The sequence below is a fragment of the Urocampus carinirostris genome, chromosome 11 (assembly GCF_059441175.1).
Source record: "Urocampus carinirostris isolate Australia breed hairy pipefish chromosome 11, RoL_Ucar_1.0, whole genome shotgun sequence".
Taxonomy (NCBI): domain Eukaryota; kingdom Metazoa; phylum Chordata; class Actinopteri; order Syngnathiformes; family Syngnathidae; genus Urocampus; species Urocampus carinirostris.
Genome location: NC_142359.1, coordinates 22,215,447 through 22,238,279, shown reverse-complemented (window position 1 = coordinate 22,238,279; position 22,833 = coordinate 22,215,447). Strand labels below are relative to the sequence as shown.

The 22,833-nt window shown below is 40.2% G+C and overlaps 2 protein-coding genes across 7 annotated transcripts; both read left to right on the top strand.

Annotated features, from left to right (window-relative positions):
- Positions 1-1,554: 1,554 nt before the first annotated feature.
- Positions 1,555-22,769, top strand: LOC148356804 (uncharacterized). Of its 6 annotated transcripts, none has more exons than XM_088347059.1 (9): positions 1,555-1,694; positions 2,023-2,155; positions 5,427-5,603; positions 5,694-5,768; positions 6,354-6,602; positions 7,998-8,121; positions 8,203-8,320; positions 12,977-13,122; positions 15,087-16,208. In XM_088347059.1, exons 2-9 carry the CDS (start codon positions 2,104-2,106, stop codon positions 15,199-15,201), a joined length of 1,056 nt encoding a protein of 351 aa, XP_088203185.1. In that variant the 5' UTR covers positions 1,555-1,694; positions 2,023-2,103; the 3' UTR covers positions 15,202-16,208. The 6 variants fall into 6 exon arrangements, with proteins under 6 accessions (XP_088203185.1, XP_088203187.1, XP_088203186.1 ...); XM_088347060.1 differs by lacking the exons at positions 1,555-1,694; positions 15,087-16,208 and adding exons at positions 18,390-18,501; positions 20,198-22,769 and having other exon boundaries at positions 1,847-2,155; positions 12,977-13,111; XM_088347061.1 differs by lacking the exon at positions 1,555-1,694 and having other exon boundaries at positions 1,846-2,155; positions 12,977-13,111; positions 15,087-16,207.
- On the top strand, positions 19,280-19,932 carry LOC148356805 (cyclic AMP-responsive element-binding protein 1-like). Its single transcript, XM_088347065.1, has one exon. It carries the CDS (start codon positions 19,405-19,407, stop codon positions 19,930-19,932), a length of 528 nt encoding a protein of 175 aa, XP_088203191.1. The 5' UTR covers positions 19,280-19,404.
- Positions 22,770-22,833: the final 64 nt, after the last annotated feature.

Here is a 22,833-nt window from a genome sequence, read left to right as displayed (position 1 = left end):
GTGTCCCCTGCCCACTGCCCGATGATTGCTGAGACGGGCTCCAACACCCCCGCGACCCTACTGAGGATAAGCGGTGAAGCCAATGAGATGAGATGGGAGATAATATAATATAATATAGGGCAGCATGGCGGCGCAGTGGTTAGCGCGTGTGCGGCACAGTTCTGAGGTCATGAGATCGGAGCTCCTGTGTGGAGTTTGCATGTTCTCCCTATGCTTGTGTGGGTTTTCACCGGGCGCTACGGTTTCTCCCACATTGCAAAAACATGCATGTCAGGTTAATTGGCCGGTCCGAATTGTCCCTAGGTGTGAATGAGCGAGCGAGTTGTCTGTCCCTGTGTGCCCTGCGATTGGCTGGCAACCAGTTCAGGGTGTCCCCTGCCCACTGCCCGATGATTGCTGAGACGGGCTCCAACACCCCTGCGACCCTACTGAGGATAAGCGGTGAAGCTAATGAGATGATATGGGAGATAATATAATATAATATAGGGCAGCATGGCGGCGCAGTGGTTAGCGCGTGTGCGGCACAGTTCTGAGGTCATGAGATTGAAGCTCCTGTGTGGAGTTTGCATGTTCTCCCTATGCTTGTGTGGGTTTTCTCCGGGCGCTACAATTTCTCTCACATTGCAAAGACATGCATTTCAGGTGAATTGGCCGGTCCGAATTGTCCCTAGGTGTGAATGAGCGAGCGAGTTGTCTGTCCCTGCGTGCCCTGCGATTGGCTGGCAACCAGTTCAGGGTGTCCCCTGCCCACTGCCCGATGATTGCTGAGACAGGCTCCAACACCCCCGCGACCCTACTGAGGATAAGCGGTGAAGCTAATGAGATGAGATGGGAGATAATATAATATAATATAGGGCAGCATGGCGGCGCAGTGGTTAGCGCATGTGCGGCACAGTTCTGAGGCCATGAGATCGAAGCTCTTGTGTGGAGTTTGCATGTTCTCCCTATGCTTGTGTGGGTTTTCTCCGGGCGCTACGGTTTCTCCCACATTGCAAAAACATGCATGTCAGGTTAATTGGCCGGTCCGAATTGTCCCTAGGTGTGAATGAGCGAGTGAATTGTCTGTCCCTGTGTGCCCTAAAACTGGCTGGCAACCAGTTCAGGGTGTCCCTTGCCCACTGCCGGAAGATAGCTGGGATGGGCTCCAGCACCCCCGTGACCCGAGAATAAGCAGCGCAGAAAATGCATGGATTATATAATAATTTCATAATCTTAATTCTTACGTTTTTTTTAAAATAAAAACCAAATATTATGAGTTCAATGTTGTATTTTATAATTTTATGTCATAACTTTAGGTATTAGGTGATTAATGCATGTGTTAATTAATTTATATGGCATACATTTGTAGGTATTCATCTATTGTACATTTTTATTTCTACATTGTAGTAGATGTTCACACCACAAGATGGTGGTAGTGACACAATAGCAAGGAAATAGTCCAGGCGGCATGTAAACTGTGTAAAAAAAACGACACACAAATAGCTTCCATTGTTCGTAATACTTTTGCAAAATATGCTTATTACAAGAAATGAACAGTATATGACTCTGATGTCTTCGATTGAATTTAGTTTGGATTGGTTGTCTTGAAAGAGTTAATAATGGCGTCATGGAGGGGTCCATGGCGTGACGTGTATTCAACGTCACTGCAATTGTGAAGGTGATGATGAAGAGCAATAACAGCATCAAGTCATCAGGTACATTCATAAGTCGTCATGATATACATCATAATTGACATCATAGGACGCTATCGTGTTTTAAATGCATGTTCAAGGTCAATGTCTCCATGGTAACCGCTGCACAAACAAGACGTCGTAGTGCAACACGCTTACGTCACTGCTTGCATGCAATCATTAGAACATACGTATATCCTTCCAGTTGTCTTTTTAAGGTTTATTCCTGAAACTCAATTAGGACGCACACCATTGTTTGGATACCAACCTTTTACAACGCAATTAAATTGTATTTATTTTTTATTTTCATCCATTTGATTAATGTGCACGCACTCAATATAATGACTTTTAGGATGGTGATGATTAAGAGTCTCCATAGTATCACCTTGGCCAAAGCTTGAAAAACCCTAAAACCGGCCAGGACCCTTCAGACATGGACGGACTACGGCTGCCCCCCCTCATTGAGGAAGTACTCGACTCCTGTGGTCAGTGTTTTTAGAATTAGCATTGTCTTTATTGTCATTGCTTAAGGTAATCAGAATCAATATACATGTGAAGAAGTACTACATAGTTTTTGCGTAAAATCTATATGTAACTGCGGTGTACCTGTCCCACCAGAGATCCACATTTACGCTGGACTGGATGATGAGGTTTTAATTACAGTTTCTGCAGATGAAATGAGTCACAACATTAGCTTCTCTGCTGGCTTTGATCTCTTTGATCTCGTTGGCAGCTCGCTCTGTAGACTGCCCAAAGCATATCAAAGAGCTTTCTTTTCAATTTACATAAAATACATTTTAGAATATCACAATACATTTTTACATCCATTTTAACAAGAGATCGTATAGTGTTTTTTTTTAACGTTTACGATGAATTCAACATATTTTTCTTTAGTCTGAATTTTAACCAACATCATCCTTTTTGTATATATGAGAAAATAGAAATAAGAACAATAATGAGTATAAAAATGGATACAATTTGCATGCAGATGAAATGAGTCACAACATTAGCTTCTCTGCTGGCTTTGATCTCTTTGATCTCTATAAGGGGAATTAATATTTTAGCACAACTGAAACAAAACGAAAATAAATCCAAACAGCTTGACAACATCAATCACATTACTTTGCATGTTAAGATATTTGTCAGCTGTGGTTATAATGTTTAAAATTAAATTTTTTTGTGGAGCACCAAAAGATGTGTCTTACCGTTGGCAGCTCGCTCTGTAGACTGCCATAAAAAACCCCGCCTTCCGGTCACATGTCAACAGCCAAAACAAACCCCACCCCATACCAACAGGTGGCACTGTTGGACTCATCATTGCAGGACACTTACCAAAAACTATACACATATTTCAGCAGGAATTTCAATAAAACAAAAGTTATTATTACACCCGTTACATATATTTAATAGGTATATTCTGATTATTTTCAGAGAAGGCATTTTAAAGACAGCATTTCTCGTCTTTGTTATCCTGAGCTGTGACCTCATCGGGGGAATACCAGCACCCTAGCAAGCCAGTCGCCATATTTTTTCATAGAAGAAGAGTTTACAAGTGTTTTAATTGAAGTTCTGTTATTTTTTTCTGGAGAATGCCAGGCTTTGTGTGGCTGGTGGATGCAGTAGGGGTATAACAAAAGATAGGCAGCAAAAAAGGGTCTAGCCGGCAATATTAACACACACTGAGCCACCAACATGGGGACTTACTGGGGACGATCAACGAAAGGTAGCAACAGCCTTCAACGAAATCCGCGGCCAAAAATATGCAGTGAGCAGCCATGCTAACCGGGAACCAACAGCGAAAAGCATAAACGGCTACAGTGACAAACGCAAAGTGGGAAAGAAAACAAACAAATCAAAAAACATGTCTAAACCAGTGCTAACGCCAGGCTAGCCGATCAAAAAACACACAGTGACCAGCCAGGCTAACTGGGAACTAACAGTAAATATCGGCAAGAGGTACAGGTATAAAATGCAAAGTTGGACGTGAATAAACCAAGGGACACTGCAAAACCAGCGCTAACGCCAGGCTAGCCAAACCAAAAACACGTGGAGACCAGCCAGGCTAACTGGGAACCAATAACTAAAAGTGGCAAAAGCTACAGCTATATATGGAAATCCTGAACTACCAGGCTAACCGGCCAAACAACACACAGTGGGAGGACAAAGAGCACCAACATGGAGCAAACAATACAGGAAAGCCCTCAGCAGCCACGGCGTTAACGGGGAGCTAGCCAGACATAATTATACCAACAGCGACACATGAGGTGAAAAACACAAATGAAAAGCTAGAATCGCCTACCTCTAAGTAGAGATGAGCGATATGTAATCATTTTCAGAGGTCACTTAACATGTTGTGTTAATGGATTTTGACATTTTTTTAAAGAGTTGTGTTCCTTCAATGACATCACAGCTCTACAGGAAAAAGCCAGATGGGTCAATTTTAAGGCTGAATAAACTGTCTCTGACCTTGTTTTAAAGGGACGATGTGTATTATTGGACCACTAGATGTCACCATATGTGAGTGTTAAAAAGCATAGGAAAGAACTCAAAGCACGGACACTGAAGTGACCAAATTGCACCCTTTTACTTTTTTTTCTGCCAAACCTTTTTAAGGATTTTGGGTACCTGTGGCAGCAAGATGGTGGACAATTATGGCAGTCATGTAAATTAAATGCTAATATCTTCACCGGTGCTGGGTTACCGTAATATTTTTTACATATATACACTGAAGAAAATAAGTGTTTGAACATTCTGCCATTTTGCTCTTCCTCCCACTTAGAAATCATTGAAGGGTCTGAAATTTTCACCATAGGTGTATGTTCACTGTGAGAGATAAACTAAAAAGAAAAATCCAGAAATTACAATGCATGATTTTTGTTAACAATTTATTTGTGTGATATAGCTGCAAATAAATATTTGTACACCTGAGAAAATTAAAGTTGATATTTGGTGCAGTAGCTTGCTGTTACGTGCATTGCAATCTGGTCATCTTTTTTATTTTTTATTTTATATTAAACTTATTTGAATAGTTTTATTATTTTAATGATTTTATATTTTATTGTGATTGTTTGTTAATGTAAGGGTCATAAATCCAATACCTCAAAGTTGCCATGAGGAAAAAAGATAACATAAGCATTTACCTGCACAAGTTATGTTCCATTTTCCATTTGTTTGATCATTTGCATTGAAATACCCAATGCAATAGGGCTACTTCAGTAGTGTTTTATTGCATGAAGTGTAATATCTTGATATATCGAAAAATACTTTTAAAAGACCAAGTACAGAAAAATGAAGCAAGCTATTTGAATGTTGGTCATGAGTGCAATGATAAATATAGTTTTATTTGGGTGCACAAAGAGACACAGGCTAAGAAATCCATGTGACTGCAACGGTATTGCCTTAAACTGTGCTTCTGTAACTTCTCTTTTCTGTCAAACAACATTGAGATGGTTTATTTACTCAGAGGTTCTCTGGTTGATGAATAGTGGTTAGCAAATACACCTACAGTGGGTGGCTTATTTTGCAAGTGGCGCTTAGCCTAGGCCAAGTGGACATATTATAAACTTCCTGACGTGATATTGCTTATTTTTCTCTTATGCTTCTCTGAGCTTTGTCTCACGGGCCGGATTAAATCTGTTAGCGGGCTGTAATTTGCCTACCCATGGTCTATAAGCATTTCAGGGGCAAAACAAACATTGTGTGAGTGTGTATACGTTCTTTTTACACAACTTATTGTTAAAACGTTTCGTTTTGCAGGGCAACTGAAGGACGACATTTGTGAGAAAACCGAAGATGAAGAGTTTGGTGAGGAAGATGAGAATGAAGAGTTAGGCGTGGACGATCTCCGAGTTCGGATCGTGGAGCTTCTGATGGAGCTGGAGGAGACTCGGCAGGTTTCCGTCAGACACGAGGAAAACTTCCTCGAGATGCGCAGTGAGGAACTTTTGTCTCTTGTAGTTTGAGGTTCACCTACGCATTGGCTCTTACATGTGTTTACATATGTTTTCTTGACGATGCATTTAGGCATGTTGGACGATGAGCGAGTAGCTCAGGCCCACCAAGCTGAAACCTTCAGCAGGCAAATGGATGCCTTGAAAGGTAGCAGTCATCATGCTCTTCTAACTTTTTTTGTCTTGTTAACATCTTAAACGTACTGACACTAGAAACTGAAGGAACCAATGCTCCATGAGTTATAGGTAATGCTTACAATTAAAAAACACTGACCTAAAGTCAAAGACCCACTCGATGGGGTGCGGAAGCACAGTGCAGAAACACAGACTAGTGCAGTAATGAAGGTTTTCATTTGGATAGGGTTTGGTACAAGTCAGGTAGCGAGGCAACAATCATGGCCCAAGATTCAGTGCGGGCAGGCAAGGAATCAGTGCTCAGGATCAACAAAAAGGCTTAGACGAGTGCTTGGGACGTGACAGGAAGAGAACAAACTAGCACAGAGCCAAGGTGACAGTGTGTTTAAATAGTGACGACGCTAAAATCATGATAGGAAGAAAATCAGGATAAGTGACAACAGCTGTGAGGAGCAAAATTGAATCAGAAGTGGGTGACGAAATACGATAACGTTGAGAGACATAAAGGGGAGAAAAAGCGAGAGGCAACCTACAGAGACACACAAACTAGAGTGCAGCAACATGACACCTAACCTAACCCTGTCTTGGTGACTTCCAGCCGAACTGACGAGCGTCCGACAGGAGCTAGCGGTGGCAGAGCAAGAAAAGCAAAACGAGTTGGAGGAGGCCCAGGCGGAATTGCAGCTGGCAGAAGGGGCTGCAATGGCTCTGCAGGAGGCCGGTGAGGAGGCTGCAGCCGAGCGGGAGAACGACATCGCCTGTCTGCAGGAGGAGCTCTGTCGTCTCCGGGTCCAGATCCAGCGCATGCACGATGCAGCGAGTCTGACTGATAATTTGAAGATGGACCGTACGTCACCAGTGTTCTGCGCTTTACTGAAAAACCCTCATTAGTTACAGTTACTAATTACTTTATTCAAAACGTAATTGAGTTTCCTCCAAATTTCTAACACCAAAAATATTTTGTTATTCTGAAAGTAACTACTTACATATTACTGTATATACTCGCATGGAAGCTAACTCCTAGAACTGCTTTAAAATAGCCACATATTTAAAGACTTCAAAGAAAATGTGTACACCAACCCATGGAAGCAGTGAATCCTTCATATTTCTTGGCTTGTGCAATCTTGAGGGCTTGATAACACTTAGCTGAGACACTCCATATCAATTTTGTCTTTGGTCTTCAAACAACGCAAATGTTTCTTTTCCATTTCTGTGTACTGTCCAAGACATTTTTTATCCAGGCATGGTGTACTGCAAACATATTTTTACAAATAAAAAGACTAAAATTCAGTACACTTTTACCCTAAATTCTGTGCTCACCTTTGCCCCATTTATTTTCCATTGGTTTGTTGATCCCCTATAAGCCAAGGTGACACACAACCAAATATGCATATAATGTACAAGATGAAACACCGGTTTCAGTATTTCATTTGATAGTTGTAAATTTGGCTTAAATGCGAGTATATACAGTGGTGAGAATGTCTCCATGAGGAGAAATTCCGTGCCCTTGTACACTGTTTTTGATTCAGCATTACCAAAACTGTAGCCAGTTGTACATTGAAGGTAAATATAAACACTCCTACCATTGAGAAAATGTTGTAAGCAGGTTGAGGGTTGCGACTTTGTGAGTAATGCACGAGTATTCAGCAATCAGAGGACACTAAAATTCAATATCTGTGTTAATAACAAGTGAAATAACAGCAGCATTTGGTAAAGACTGCAGAGTCAGAAAGTTTTAGTGATAACACGTTATAGTACTCATTACCGAGAAAAGTACTTGCGTTTCAGGAACGCGTTCCTTTGTAACTCCTTAGCATACCTGTCAACTTATGCGCTTTCCTCATAGTTTATAAGTTTTTAGATTATTTACAATTCTATTCGCCGTATACTAATTTATGTACGAGAGAAAAAGACTTGTAATTTTGTTAGACCGATCTTATTCCTAACCTTTTGGGCTCTAATCTGATTCATCTCGTTCACTGGTAGCAGACGATAACGTCCTCGTAGTTTGCTAATGTTGTCGGTTTCCTACATTGCCTTTCTTGCTGTGAGTAAATAGGTGTCGTGTCGTAATTGTAAGGTTTATTATCGCTTGCTAGAGGAATTGCAATCATTCATAAGGGGAGCAATAGGCTGAGTTTGACAGGTATGCGTCAGATCCATTGAGAGTTGAACCGTAATCAGTTAACAACTTCTCTTTGACAGTGGAATAGTCGTCTGCAATAATATTTGTTTCTTCTAGGTAGCGACAGAGGACATCTGGAGGAGGAGATTGCCTCTTTAAGTCGTGAGCGTCTTATGCTGAGTGAAACAAACAAGGATCTGAGATGCAAATTGAGACAAGAGCATGAACAACCAGTACCCACGTGAGTTTGCCTGCCAATCAACCAATCAATAAGACCCATCTGTCAATCACACATGAAGCTATTTATTTTTTTATAAATTAGAATGGATAGCGACGCGTACATCAGCCTGTGCCACACCCCCGCAAGTCCTTCAGACGTCGAAGAACTTCAGGTGCAGCTCCAGCAAGCTGAGGACATGGCATTCCAAGTGCAGTCCGAGGTACTGTTTGCTTCACCAGTGGGAGCTAGTGCATATTGCAGCATTGACATATAACGTGGCTGCAGAAACGTCATATTCGCTCCATATTAGACCACCATCGGGCACATGGCACAGCCGTTCTTGCATACGGGGACTACCCATTACGGCATACAGGGACTGCCCCCCGATATATAGGGACCACCTGTACCAGCATATAGGCTGCAGCAACTGCTCCTCGGCATACAGGGACCGCCACTCTAGCATACAGGGACTGTCCCTTCCAGCATATAGGGACCGCCTGTTCTGACATACAGGGACCACCCATTCTGACATACAGGAACTGCCCCCTGGCATACAGGGACTGCCTCTTCTGGCATATAGGGACTGCTCTCTAGCATACAGGCACCGTCCCTTCCAGCATATAGGGACCGCCCGTTCTGACATACAGGGACCACCCATTCTGACATACAGGAACTTCCCCCTGGCATACAGGGACTGCCTCTTCTGGCATATAGGGACTGCTCTCTGGCATACAGGGACCGTCCCTTCCAGCATATATGAACCGCCCGCTCTGATATACAGGGACCACCCATTCTGACATACAGGAACTGCCCCCTGGCATACAGGGACTGCCTCATTCTGGCATATAGGGACTGCTCTCTGGCATACAGGGACCGCCTGTTCCAGCATATATGGACCGACCACCTGTATACAGGGATCACCTGCTCCCGCATGAACGGACCACCACCCGGCATACAGGGCTATGGCCGTGCCTGGTCAAATTTTGATTGGATCGTCTGTATTGACTCTTAGGCATCTAACCCTCTAGATTAGTTTGACATGAATATAATTGTTGCCGCGTGTTTTTCCTTTAACTCATTAAAGTATAACTAAAGAAAAGATTCAACTAGTTTAATGAATTCCATGATTGTGTTATTTTCTTCTGAACATATATAAATGTGGTGACTTAATTTGACTTTCCGACAGTAATTTTCTTGTTTTTGTCTATGTGCAATATTTACTCCATGCACATGACAAATATCTGCAGCCACGACATACAGGACTGTCTCAGAAAATTAGAATATTGTGATAAAGTTCTTTATTTTCTGTAATGCAATTAAAAAAACAAAAATGTCATACATTCTGGATTCATTACACATCAACTGAACTATTTCAAGCCTTTTATTATTTGAATATTGCTGATTTTGGCTTACAGCTGAAAAAAACTCAAAAATCCTATCTCAAAATATTAGAAAACTTCCTCAGACCAAGTAAAAAAATAATTTGATAACAGCAAAACTAAATCAAACATTTGAAAATGTCCATTGATGCACTCAGTACTTGGTTGGGAATCCTTTTGCACGGATTACTGCATCAATCTGGCGTGGCATGGAGGCAATCAGCCTGTGGCATTGCTGAGGTGTTATTGATGCCCAGGATGCTTCGATAGCGGCCTTCAGCTCATTTGCATTTGTAGGTCTGGTGTCTTTCATCTTCTTCTTAACTATACCCCACAAATTCTCGATGGGGTTCAGGTCAGGGGAATTAGCAGGCCAATCAAGGACAGTGATGCCATGGTCAGTGCACCAGTTACTGGTGGTTTTGGCACTGTGGGCAGGTGCCAGATCATGCTGGAAAATGAAATCCTCATCTCCATAGAGCTTTTCAGCAGATGGAAGCATGTAGTGCTCTAAAATCTCTTGGTACACAGTTGCATTTACTCTGGACTTGATGAAACACAGTGGACCAACACCAGCAGCTGACATGGCTCCCCAAACCATTGCTGACTGTGGGAACTTCACACTGGATTTCAAGCAACTTGGATTTTGCTCCTCTCCAGCCTTTCTCCAGACTCTGGCGCCTTGACTTCCAAATGAAATGCAAAACTTGCTTTCGTCTGAAAATAGGACTTTGGACCACTCTGCAACTGTCCAGTGCTTCTTCTCCATAGCCCAAGTCAGACGCTTCTTCCGTTGTCTTGAGTTCAGAAGTGGCTTGACCATGGGAATACGGCTATTGTAGCCCATTTCCCGGACACGTCTGTGAACTGTGGCTTTTGATACCTGGACTCCAGCTTCAGCCCACTGTCTTTGAAGCTCCCCCAAATTCTGGAAGCGGCTCTTCTTCACAATTTTGTTAAGGCTGCGGTCATCTCTCTTGGTTGTGCAGCGTTTCCGGCCACATTTTTCCCTTCCTACAGACTTTTTGTGGATATGCTTTCAAACTGCACTCTGTGAACAGCCTGCTCTTTGAGGAATTTCTTTTTGTGTCTTACCCTCCTGATGGAGGGTATCAATGATGGTCCTCTGGACAGCAGTCAGATCAGCAGTCTTCCCCATACATGTGATTTAGTTTACTGAACCAAGCTGAGTGTTTTTAAGGCTCAGGAAACCCTCACAAGGTGTTTCGAGTTAATTAGATGATTCAGGTGATTAGTTGAATAGCCTACTTGTATACTTTTTCATGATATTCTAATATTTTGAGATAGGATTTTTGAGTTTTCTTAAGCTGTAAGCCAAATTCAGCAATATTAAAATAATAAAAGGCTTGAAATAGTTCAGTTGATGTGTAATGAATCCAGAATGTATGACATTTTTGTTTTTTTAATTGCATTACAGAAAATAAAGAACTTTATCACAATATTCTAATTTTCTGAGACAGTCCTGTATGTCTATGCTGAAATCCGTGCTAGCGCAGGTTTCGGGAACCTATGGCTCGAGAGACATATATGGCTCTTTTCATAGATACATACAGCTTGGAGATGACATAGACCTTGTGTGCATTTTCAGCATATTTAAAAAAGCAGAGCCAATTATTACACATGTGAAGCCAGGACATTATTGACAGAAAATTGGTTAAAAAAATATTGGACACAATTTTACCTACAGTTTACAATCAGAGTATCATACCAACCGACCCCGTTGTAGCTATACATCGCAAAATAATCTTGTATATTGAAGCTCATTAAACAATCTATGTTCATTTTGAGACTCTTTATGATGAAAAGGCAAAAACTAGATTCAACCCGAAACAAACGTTTTGCCCAAAAGCTCTAGCAAAGAAGTAGAGCAAATCTATTGGGTGAGCAGTAGGAATAGGTGGTGTTATACACAATGTGCGCACGCACTCTTTCTCCTTTGCCCAGTGTCGTCTGCACTGAAGGTAAATACGTTGGTATCCTCGTTTGGAATAATTTTTGAAATTTTTACAAAAGAACTTTGGCCGCACCTTGTTTTGAAACCATTATTCATGTCAAAAATGGCAGTCAAAATGAGCGTCGACACTCTTAAGTAACTGCGGAAGGGAGACAAATTTTAATTGGTATATTTAAATTGATACGGGACACAGGATCTGGCATTATAATTGCATGTATTTTATCAAATCATCAAACGTCACACAGTGAAATAAAATGTCTTAAAATATATGCTGCGGCTCTCCCTCCAAAAAAAATTAAAAATAGTTTTGCTTTTATGGCTCTTTGGGTACAAAAGGTTCCCGACCCCTTGCGCTAGAGCAGGGATGTCAAACTCAATTGCACAAGGGGCCAAAATTCAAAACACACTTAAGGTCGCGGCCCACCAGGATAAATATTTATTGAACACACTTAAACTGAATGTTTTTGGAACATAAATATGAATAAAAACAGACAAGAATATTAAATAACTTACATTAATTATTATTTTGCTGTAAATAAAAATATCTTGTGAAATTATACAACTTAGAACTTAACTTAAACAACTTAACATTAAATTAACATTCAAATTCCTTTGCTCCTATGTCAATGTATATATTTTAAAAAAACTTAAATATCCCAAAAGATTTTGCTCTCCTTAATATATCTCCTCTCAAAAGTAGAAATATGAAAATGCTACACAAATTATATTGTAAAAACGTCACAACATTCTCAGAACAGGGAGCCTGATGTGCTTACCTTTGGCGCAGACTGAGTAGGGCAAGAGATGGGAGGGAGTGCTTGCACCTTTTGCATAGCTCCACCCATCCCTCCCACTCACCCAATCAAATAACTTTTAGTTCTCCTCCGGTGTTTTGGCGTATTTACAATTTGTTCCGTGGATTCATCAAAAGGTATCTGAACACTGAACACAGATTATATAGTGACCTTTTATACAAAGGATTCTTTAGCGTTGTACAGCTAAAACCAGTTTTTTTTTTGTGACACCTTGACTGTAAATTGTAGTGAAAACGTGCCCTATATATTGTGAAAAGTACTGCTTTGTCATTCAACTTTGGTTTGGCTTTGCGTGTATCTGAACAGTATCAATGGGCTCAAGTTTTGAATGAGATGGAGAAAATTTGCATGCAATGAAATTTGTCTGTAAGCCATAGGTACTCATAGAAAGAACCATATCTGGCTCGCGAGCCATAGGTTCCCGACCCCTTGTATATAGTATAGTATACGTCATATATGAAGGAATAGATACAGTGAATAATACGTCAGAATATGATGTCCAGGGATGAGACGCCGTTGTTCATATTGACGGGCCAGTAATAACAATAATGTAAAATGGTCTTGCGGACCGGATATGATTACACGGCGGACCGGACGTGCCCCGCGGGCCGGGAGTTTGACACATGTGCGCCAGAGCTCTCTCGCTTTGCAGCCACAAGGTGGTGTTGCGTAACAATCGCATGTTTGTGTCTGTATGTTTGCGACAGTGCCAGAGCGTGAAGAGTTCACTCGTTTTACTTCAGCGTCTCCATGACGACAGCCGACACGAGTGCGCCGCTCTGGAGGATGAACTGAGACACTGCAAGGCGGAGCTGCAACGGCTAAAAGGAGAGAGGGTGCGGGTAAGGGCCAGGTAGCTTAAAGAGACAGGGTTTATTATTTAGTGTCTTCTAGTGGTCAAAAAACGTCACGAATTTTTTTCAATTTGAAAAATAAGCAAAAATACACGGACTATCATACAAGCGCGCATCTTTGAATATCCGTAGGTCAAGAAATTTGATTTTTTTTTTAAGTAAGCATTACTTGGAGGGAGCTGACAAAATTGTCTGCCATCTTGCTATTACAGATACCAAAAAACAAAAAAATAAACATCACAAAAGGCAGTGAAAACTAGAAAAATGGTGCGTTTTAGGTCACTTTGTATTCTTACTTGTGCTTTTTATTAATCGTTTTCAGTTGCACAATACAAGCGACATCTAGCGATCAAATAATACATGCTGTCCCTAAACTACGGCTCGCAGGCCCATCAAAAGATTTTATCAAGCCCATGAGACAATGATGAGAAAGGCACAGGAGAAAAATGTGCCGCAACACATCCATTAATGAGTCTTAAATACCTCCACTGGATGTCACCAAAGACGGGCCCTACTCTTAAAGCAAACCCACATTAGTTGTATTTGCTGACTACCATTTATCAACCAGAGAACATTTTAGGAAACAAACAATCCTGATGTTATTCGAATAAAAATAGAAACGTTGTTAAGGCAATACGATTGCACAAACCTGAATTAAAAAACACAATTAAAAAGAGCATGTCTTTCCAGAAGTTTAAATGAGCTTTAGATCCTTTCTCTAATACATATGGAATCTAACGGAAAAAATCCCAAATTCCGGCAAACATTTTCCTATAAAAAATAAAACAATAAGCAGAAAAATATTTTTATTTTATCATTAAATCAATCATTTAACTCAGGGTTGAGCAAATTAATGGAAAATGAAAATGGTAAATTATGATGCTAACACATGTTCACAAAAAGTGCAACTAATAAAAACGTTGTTTTGGTATCTTTCTTACTATCGTTTTTTTTTTAATTAAGATATTAAAGTTCATGTAAAAAACATCCAAATGAACAGCTTATAAGGAGATATTACTTTGCTATTACCTTGAATATAAAGTTTTATAGATAAATATATTTATTTGTGTTTTTTCAGTGCTTCAAAACATTTGGATGAAATGGTCTCTATAATAAAATCCTGTGCCTTGCAAAAGTATTTGCCCCTCAAAGAACTGTTTGACATATTGCCATATTTCAGGCTTCAAATTATCCATCCATCCATTAGCTGCACCGCTTATCCTCAGTAGGGTCACGGGGGTGCTGGACACAGGGGGGACACCCTGAACTGGTTGCCAGCCAATTGCAGGGCACACAGGGACAGACAACTCGCTCGCTCATTCACACCTAGGGACAATTTGGACCGGCCAATTCACCTGAAATGCATGTGGTGTGGGAGGAAACCGGGCACTCCCACGCAAGCATGGGGAGAACATGCAAACTCCGCGCAGGTAGTCCGGTAGCTGGATTTGAACCCATGACCTCAGAACTGTGCCGCACACGCGCTAACCACTGCGCTCCCGTGCTGCCCTGGCTTCAAATTATACATTAAAAAAATAAACAACATCTGAGACACAATCGTGAAAAGAAACCAAATTTATTTACAATTTTATATTGAGCCAACAAAAAAAGGTATGTGCTGCAACAATATTGGACCCGTTTGAGTTAATACTTTGTACAACCTCTTTTTGCTGCAATCACAGCCACAAGTCTTTTAGGGGTATGTCTATATAGGTTCTGCACATTTTGAAACAGAAATATTTGCCCATTCTTCCTTACAAAACAGCTCAAGTTTCTTAAGGTTAGATGGTGATCGTTTTTGCACAGCATTTTTCAGATCTTTTCACAAATGCCTATAGGATTGAGGTATGGATTTTGGATTGGTCATTCTAACACCTTTATATTGATCATTTTCCATTTTAGATTTTGCTTTACATTTAGGGGCGTTGTCCTGTTGGAACGTGAAACAGCATTCTATTCTCAGGTCTCTTGCAGACTCCAACAGATTTTCTGCCAGAATCGCCCTGTATTTGGCTCCATCCATCTTCCCATCAACTCTAACAATCTTCCCAGGACCTGCTAAAGAAAAGAAACCCTAGAGCATGATGCTTCCGCCACCATGTATCACAGTCGGGATGTTTTTTTTCAGGGTGATGCACAGTGTTACCCTCACACAAATGCATTCAGCCCCAAATTTTTTATTGTTCGCACTGTTCTCCTGGAGATGTGTACATTTTGTGAAGTCTTCTTGTATCCCATTCCTGCTTTGAACTTTTCCACAACTTTATCATGGCCCTGCCTGGTGTGTTTTTTTTTGTCGTCATCACACTTTCTGTTCTCCTGTGTCAACTTTCGCTGACGTCTGAACCCATTACAGAGCAGGTGCATTTAAATTCAGACTTAATGATACACAAGTGCACACTGTCATTGTTAGTCATTTAGGTGGACATAAAATCATTTAGAAGTCACCAGTTGACTAAGCTGAGAGAACAGAGGGCCCATATTTTTGCAACACCTACTACTTTTCAGGGTTTTTTGTTGTTGTAAATATAATACAAAACGGTAAAATAATTTGATTTGTTGATTCTTAGAAAATATTTTCTGTTCTTTAGCTTTAAATTTGAAGCTCGAAATGTGGCAATATGACATAACATTCTTGAGGGGGCAATACTTTTGCTAGGCACTGTAGACAATGAAACATAACTTGTGCAGGTAAATGCAAAGAAGAAAAAACGGATTGGCTTATGCTATTATTTCTCTTCATGTATTGGATTTAAAACTATTGGAATATACAAAAAATGAAATATATCAATAGACCTTTATTTCCTCTCTGGCCCCTATGCAAATTGTATCAACCCATTGGGGCCCGCAATGCAAAACACTTGCCCACCCCTGCTTTAATATGACTGATTGCGAAAATTTGTGTAGGATTCAGGTAAAGGTGAAAGAATATGGAAATTGCATATATTCCTGTAATATTTGTGACATTAGAGTAGCATTTTCTCTTAATTGGTAATTTAAAAAAATGCATACTGTACATGACATGACGCAACTGTGGAAACATGTAAGTCTAATTTATGTGAAATATTTCAATAAACACTTGTTTATTGATTCTAGGTAAAAGTTTTTTTTTTTAATTTCAATTTTACATAATGATCAGCAATGAATTAACTATACTGTATTACTTTATGAATCGTACATATATTTAACAAAACAGGTAATAGTGTGGGCAGCACGGCAGCGCAGTGGTTAGTGCGTGTGTGGTACAGTGGAGTTTGCATGATCTCCCCGTGTTCGCGTGGGTTTCCTCCTGGAACTCCGGTTTCCTCCCACATTCCAAAAGCCTGCATGTCAGGTTAATTGGCCGGTGAGTTGTCTTTCTCTGTGTGCCCTGCGACTGACTGGCAACCAGTTGAGGGTGTCCCCTGCCCACTGCCCAAAGACGGCTGGGATGGGCTCCAGCACCCCTTCGACCCTACTTAGGAAAAGCAGTGCAGATAATGGATAGATGGCAAAAGTCTTTTCATGCATTCATCCTCCTCCCATATGACGTCACTGCCTCCTTGCCACATGATTGGTCCTTACCTCCCTCCTCTTCACTCTAAAAACTTCTGGGCCAAAAAAACTTAATTGGGCCAGAGGGGACCATGTGCTACTTTGGCCCAACTTCCCAATTTATAAAAGGACTTTTTGTGGTTGTTTTTTTGTTTTGTTTTGTTTTGACTTTTTTAATTACCGGTAGCTACAAAAAATGGAGTTGTTGAGTACAAAACTACTCTCCAAAATCTGCTAACTTGGTTTGAATTTTTTTTTGGAATAATAATCATAATCATAATAATAATAAATGATTGGCTTAATGTGTTAAAAAACAAAAAAACCTTACTCATAATTAGGTCAAATATTAGGTGATATAGAATAAATATAAATATAAGTTATTTCTTTTTGAAAGATTTGTCAAAAGAGACATGCAAAACTGTTTTTTTGTGTTTTGTTTTAAGATTTTAAAAAGTTTTTAAAACCACAGCAAAATGTTTTCTCGTGGTGTTTGAAACACACACAAAAAACACAGTGTTGGGTCATTAGGATCAAATTGTTCAAGTCCTTGATCTGGCCATCTATTTTTTCTAGGGGTAAGGGATACTGAGAATTTTAGTATTGATCCAAGTAAAAAACAGGGTAGTAACGATTGATATCGATCCTTTTTTTGTTACGGACCAGGAACGAAGACGGGACCCAATTGCGTTAGTTTTACTCAGCTTTATTTAGAAGGAGGAAAAAACTTGCACCCAGGATCCAATAATCGTCGGTCACGGGTAGCAGGTAGTGGCACTTCCGTGTCGAGCAAAGGCAATGTTGAGAACGAGAAAAAACAGGTCGATGGCCGGGGCGGAGGAGCAAAAACATAAACGGGTCCAGAAAAGAGGTCGGCAACGGGAATGAGACGGAAAACAGGGCAGGATAGAGTCAGGGAGTCACAAAAGCCTGCCTAGAGTGTAGCGTAGGTTTGCAGACGATCTGACGAGTGTTGTCAGGAAGGCGTGGGTTTAAAAAGAGTACAACAGCCAATCAGGGTCGGTGGCTGTTGGTGCCAACGGGGAAGACTCAGGTGCCCCGCATCAGTAATCATGACATTTTTTCTTGTAAATATTATAATCATTGAATAATTGAACACCTTTGCCTTGGTTTATAATTTTACCAGCACTAAAATGTTTTGAATTTTATCAAGTAACTACAACGCAAATTTTAGCTATATACGAAATGATTTAATAAAATATTAAGACGATTTCAGAACAAAAGTCAAGAGTGTAAAAAAAAAATGTAACTGAAATACAAATATAACAATGTCAACATGACAACCTTCCATTGCATTTGAAAAAAACTAAAATCAGAAAGTGCACTAAGTGTAAACATAGTAATGTAAAAAAAAACCTAACACTATAAAAATATTTAATACGCAAAAGTCAAACAAAAAAGCAGCAATGCAACAAAAATACAATGTCAACAAAACAAATATATCTTCCATTGCGCAATATTTTGAAAGTGTATACACAAATTGATCAAAGAGTTATAATGTATGCATAACCTTACAATCGATTAACAAAATTATTATAGTGCTTCTAAAAATGGGAGAACCTGACCCCATGACAATAGTATCAATCCAATCCAAATTGCTTAGTATCAGTAATATCCATATTTGGATCGACCCCCCAACCCTTACCTTTTAGTTAGTTTGGGTTATTATTGACCCAAGTGTATTTAGAGTGTTCCTTGTGTGTGTCATCCTCAGCATGGCCCTGCCGAACTCCCTTTTGCATCAACCCCCCTGCTTGGCCTCATTGTCATAGTTGCCTTGATGTGGTGCTGGTGGGAGGAGCTGGCATCCTAAAAAACAGGAGCAGGTACGGGACAAAACTTAGCTCGTGTGTCTTTCAAACGCATCACTTCCTGTCACCTCGATTTTGTGCGTGTTAAATGTGAAAGGACATGTCAAGTCAAGTCATGTTCCTTAATGCCCTTAATCACAAAGAGTCTCAAAGGGCTGCACAGACAACATGAGGAAAATGAAGAAACCTTGAGAAGGGACCAGGCTGCAATGGATGTTGCAATAACAAATAATGCACAGATATTGTCAACATAAAATATAGGTTATTCATATGCTATAGAATAAGAAAAGGTTTTCTCTTTGCCACTCTGCCTTGAAGACTAGCATCTCGGAGTTGCCTCTTCTCTGTAGATGTTAACACTGGTGTTTTGCGGGTACTATCAACAGTTTGCTAGTTGAGGTCATGTATGGCCTCTTATTCTTAACAAAGACTTTAATGTACCTGTCGTCTTCCCCATTTTCTTTGTACTCTGGTTAGAGTATGTTTGTGTTTACTCAATGGAATACTACACACCATTGTGGGAGATTTTCAGTTTCTTGGCAATTTAATTTCTTCAGAACAGTATAGATCGCCGTGTTTCCCATAAAAGTTCTCTTTTTTTTGGCCATTCTCAAAGTTTATTCACACCCACAAATGTAATGCTCCAAAACTCGACTAGCTTAAAGGAATTTTATTTTTATAGCTTCTCCAACCAGCAAGCCTGTATTCAACTGTCCTAACATCATTGCACAAGAGTTGTCTTGTCATTTGCCTTCTACAATAAAGCACAAACACAATGCCTTTGATCTGAAGCTTTGTCGCTTCATAAAGACAACTTGCTCTGATTGACACAAGTCTATGATGAGGCTCGCTCTATTTAAAAAAACACGAGTCTAGTCAGACTATTTCATTTGTGGCTCGGAGTCTTGTCTTATCACCATGGATGGGAATGCCTGGAAGATGTCTTCGAGTTATTGTAATGCCGAATATGGAAGCGAGTCTCATTCGACGAACCAATTGAACATCGGAGCGCCTCAGACGCTGTCGGCCTCGGCTATCAACTCGGAGGCTCTTCCATCCGATAATACCATCTCTGCTGAATATTATTCTCCATGGCCTTATCAGAATCCAAGTTTCCAAGGATATCATGGGCCCGCGTTCTGCTATCAAAATGAAGGGGCGCAGGTTCTGCCGATCGCGGTGACAGGCGCGCAGTCAGGTGACATGATGGGCTCCCAGCTACAGTATGCCAATCCGATCGTACAGGCTTTGGTCCACGACAGCATCCCTCGCAAGCAAAATGAACACAGCCTGATGAGGAACAGGGAAGCTGCCCGGGAATACAGGAGGAGAAAAAAAATTTACATTCAAGATCTGGAGAAACGTGTGGAAAAGCTGGAAATGGAAAATAAGGCCTTGAAGGAAGAAATCAAAATCTGGAAAACGAGTCAACAGAAATGTCAGTAATTTACTCCTAACGTTCTTCTGTGAAAATGTCAAATGTAATTTTTGTCACGATGGCGGGAGATATCACAAGAGTACACTTTCTGTATGAAATAATTTGGTGACATTTTGATCAGATTTCGGATATCGAACAATCCAAACCGAAATTCCTCATGCGATCAAGAAAAGATCTTACTGCTGACTACATTAGTGATTTGAAATGTTAAGTACTTAGTCTGATATATGACATGATTGTTTCTTTTTCCAAAAACAATGTTCTGTCTTTCAGGATAGCATGGGAAGTTGGAACCTGGTGCCAGCAGTGGTAGCAGTGGCAGCCATACTGGTTCTGGTGGTCTCCAGTTTGACCAGAGCCTGACAGGACATGACACTACAACCATCTTGGAACCCTTTAGACGAGAGCAATCTTACTCACTCTCGGACCAGTTAGAAATTTTGGACATTACGATTCAATACATTTGTTTTCTATTTGGCTGTTTATCACAAACTGTAAACCTAGTAAGAATGGATCTTTGATTGATTTTACTATCAATCAAGGTAAAGACAAACAATGACTGGTGGCGTTGTCAAATCTAGATTTTTGTAATCCGGTGTTTTTCGTGGGGCTAGCGTTCCAAAATCGTACCGCGATAGTCAAGGCCTGCGAAGTAGAAACCTTTATTTCTCAAGAACAAACCTAATTTACAGGCTCAAGTATTTGTTTAACAAATAAAAGCACTCTACTTTATAAAAAGTTTTCTTTCTACAAATAACGTATGTTCTATCAAATTATAATTTAAGAATAATGGCATTTTATTCCACACTTTTCATGATACTTTGCTGCCATTTAGGGCGGCATTGGATCAGGAGGTAGAGCGATCGTCTTGGGATCAAGAGGTTGCAGGTTCGATTCCCGGCTCCCCCATGTTATTTGTCGAAGTGTCCTTGGGCAAGACACTGAATCCCTAATGCCCCCGATAGCAAGTAGTTAGTGTGTAATAGGGAAGAGTGTGAAGCACATTGTAAAGCGCTTTGGGAGGTCTTCATTGATTTGAAAAGTGTTATAAAAAATGCACACCATATATAAAATGTACACCATTATGTGGATGTTATGGAAAATTGCATTTACCTTACGGTTCTGTATTACAGAAACCATATATTTTTGCATTATCAAACATTTTTGAATAAGCACCAGGGAGCAACTAGGCAGTGCCAAAGAACCGCATGTGGCTCCAGAGCATGTTTATCCGGTCAAGAAGTCCAACTCTTTTGGTGATAAAGAGTATCTTCCTCTGCCTTTTGCTGCTTTTGTGGGTCCACGCAGTGTTTTGTTGACATAATGGATTTTAAAGAAACTCAAAATGAAAAAGATTCGGTTCGTTAGCTGTTTTAATCTATGTGTGCAACTCAGACTTCAAAGTAATTGATGCACAGACAGACAAGCCAAAAAGGGACGGGGCAACTGTTTAGCCAATCAGAATGCATAACACAATGCACAATTAAAATTCGAAAGTAGAAAACCGCGATAAGTAAACTCCGATGGACGCGAAAACCTGTCCTTTGTAACAACATCAAAGTTAAAAAAGACTGTATCAACACAAAAATATAGACATGTGGATAATTAAAAAAAAAAAAAATCAGCGTGATAGAAGCTCAGCCAGACATAACGATTGACACTTTATGCCCAACTGGCCGAAAATCATCTATTTTAGCTTGAGCTCTGGGTTAAGATCTTACCTTTAGGCTGAAAGTGGCGGACAAAACCGAGCACAAAACCTTTTTCCCATGCAACAGGCTTGCTCGCTTTAGAGGTGTAAATCCTTTTGCTATTAAATCACAACAGTGTATTTCGTTGTTTAACGTCTGTTGGCGCATTACCAGCCCTAGCCAATCAGTTTGTAAAACCAGTGACGCTCCTGCATTGGCTAACTCAGAATCTGATTGGCTAAAACATTCTCACTTGTAAGGTCTCATGAGGTCTTGCAGATCTTCTGCTGGCCCCCGGGTAGACATCTGTTCCTAGCAAAAACTAATAGCTGAAATGTGATTGGTTAAATGCCTAAATCTGAAAGCACACATCTGGAATCAGCACAACTAGGGAAAAAGCAATGAAAGGAAGCTGACAGGCAATTTGGAATTAATAATTATTGATGGACCAAATATATTTAACATCATATAAGTCAGATATTTTTAACGCCAGCAGAGATGACCTTACAGGCCCTCACGGCCTGCCACTGAATTTACATCAGTGATGTTCCTCAACCTCAATGTTAAATGGACACCGTGTAGTATTTGACCACTAGATGTCACTTTTTAGTTTAGTGCAACTGAAAACGAATGCTAAAAAGCGCAAAGAAGAAAACAAACTACGGAGACTAAAAGTGATCCAACCGCACCATTTTTCTTTTAAACTTTTGGCCCAGTCGTCCTCAAATTTTTTGGTTTTTAGGGGTACCCTATTCAGCAAAAAGGTGGACAATCATGTCAGCTATTTTGAGGTGAGCCTTGCGTAAATACGAATTAGTTGACCTATGACTATTTTTTAAAAATATACATTTGCGTATTGTTCAAATCAAGTCAAGTCCTGTTTATTTGTATAGCCCTTAATCACAAAGTGTCAGTATTTTTTAAGTACATATTTTTACCAAAAGGAAGCGCTAAATACACTATGTCCCTTTTAAGGTTAAATGTTAGTCTGAATGTAAATGAGAAAGTTATGTAATCTTTGTGTAAATGTTGCACGCTTATAACAATCACAAGTTTAGTACACTCCCCGAAGTTAGGTAAGGCTGACAGCTAGCACACAAAGGTAAGGTTGCAGTTCTTGTGTAAAAACCCAATAAAAAATGATACCAATGTGACTGGGTGAGATGGAGTATTTCAATTACAAGACAAAAGGCATACAAATGGAAAGTGGCAACTACT

Excerpts from the sequence above, each read along its gene's own strand:
- LOC148356805 (XM_088347065.1), top strand. The coding sequence starts at position 19,405 with ATGGATGGGAATGCCTGGAAGATGTCTTCGAGTTATTGTAATGCCGAA.
- LOC148356804 (XM_088347059.1), top strand. The coding sequence starts at position 2,104 with ATGGACGGACTACGGCTGCCCCCCCTCATTGAGGAAGTACTCGACTCC. Across the intron at positions 6,603-7,997 it reads TGATAATTTGAAGATGGACC|GTAGCGACAGAGGACATCTG; the intron begins GTACGTCACCAG and ends TGTTTCTTCTAG. Across the intron at positions 8,122-8,202 it reads CATGAACAACCAGTACCCAC|AATGGATAGCGACGCGTACA; the intron begins GTGAGTTTGCCT and ends TTTATAAATTAG.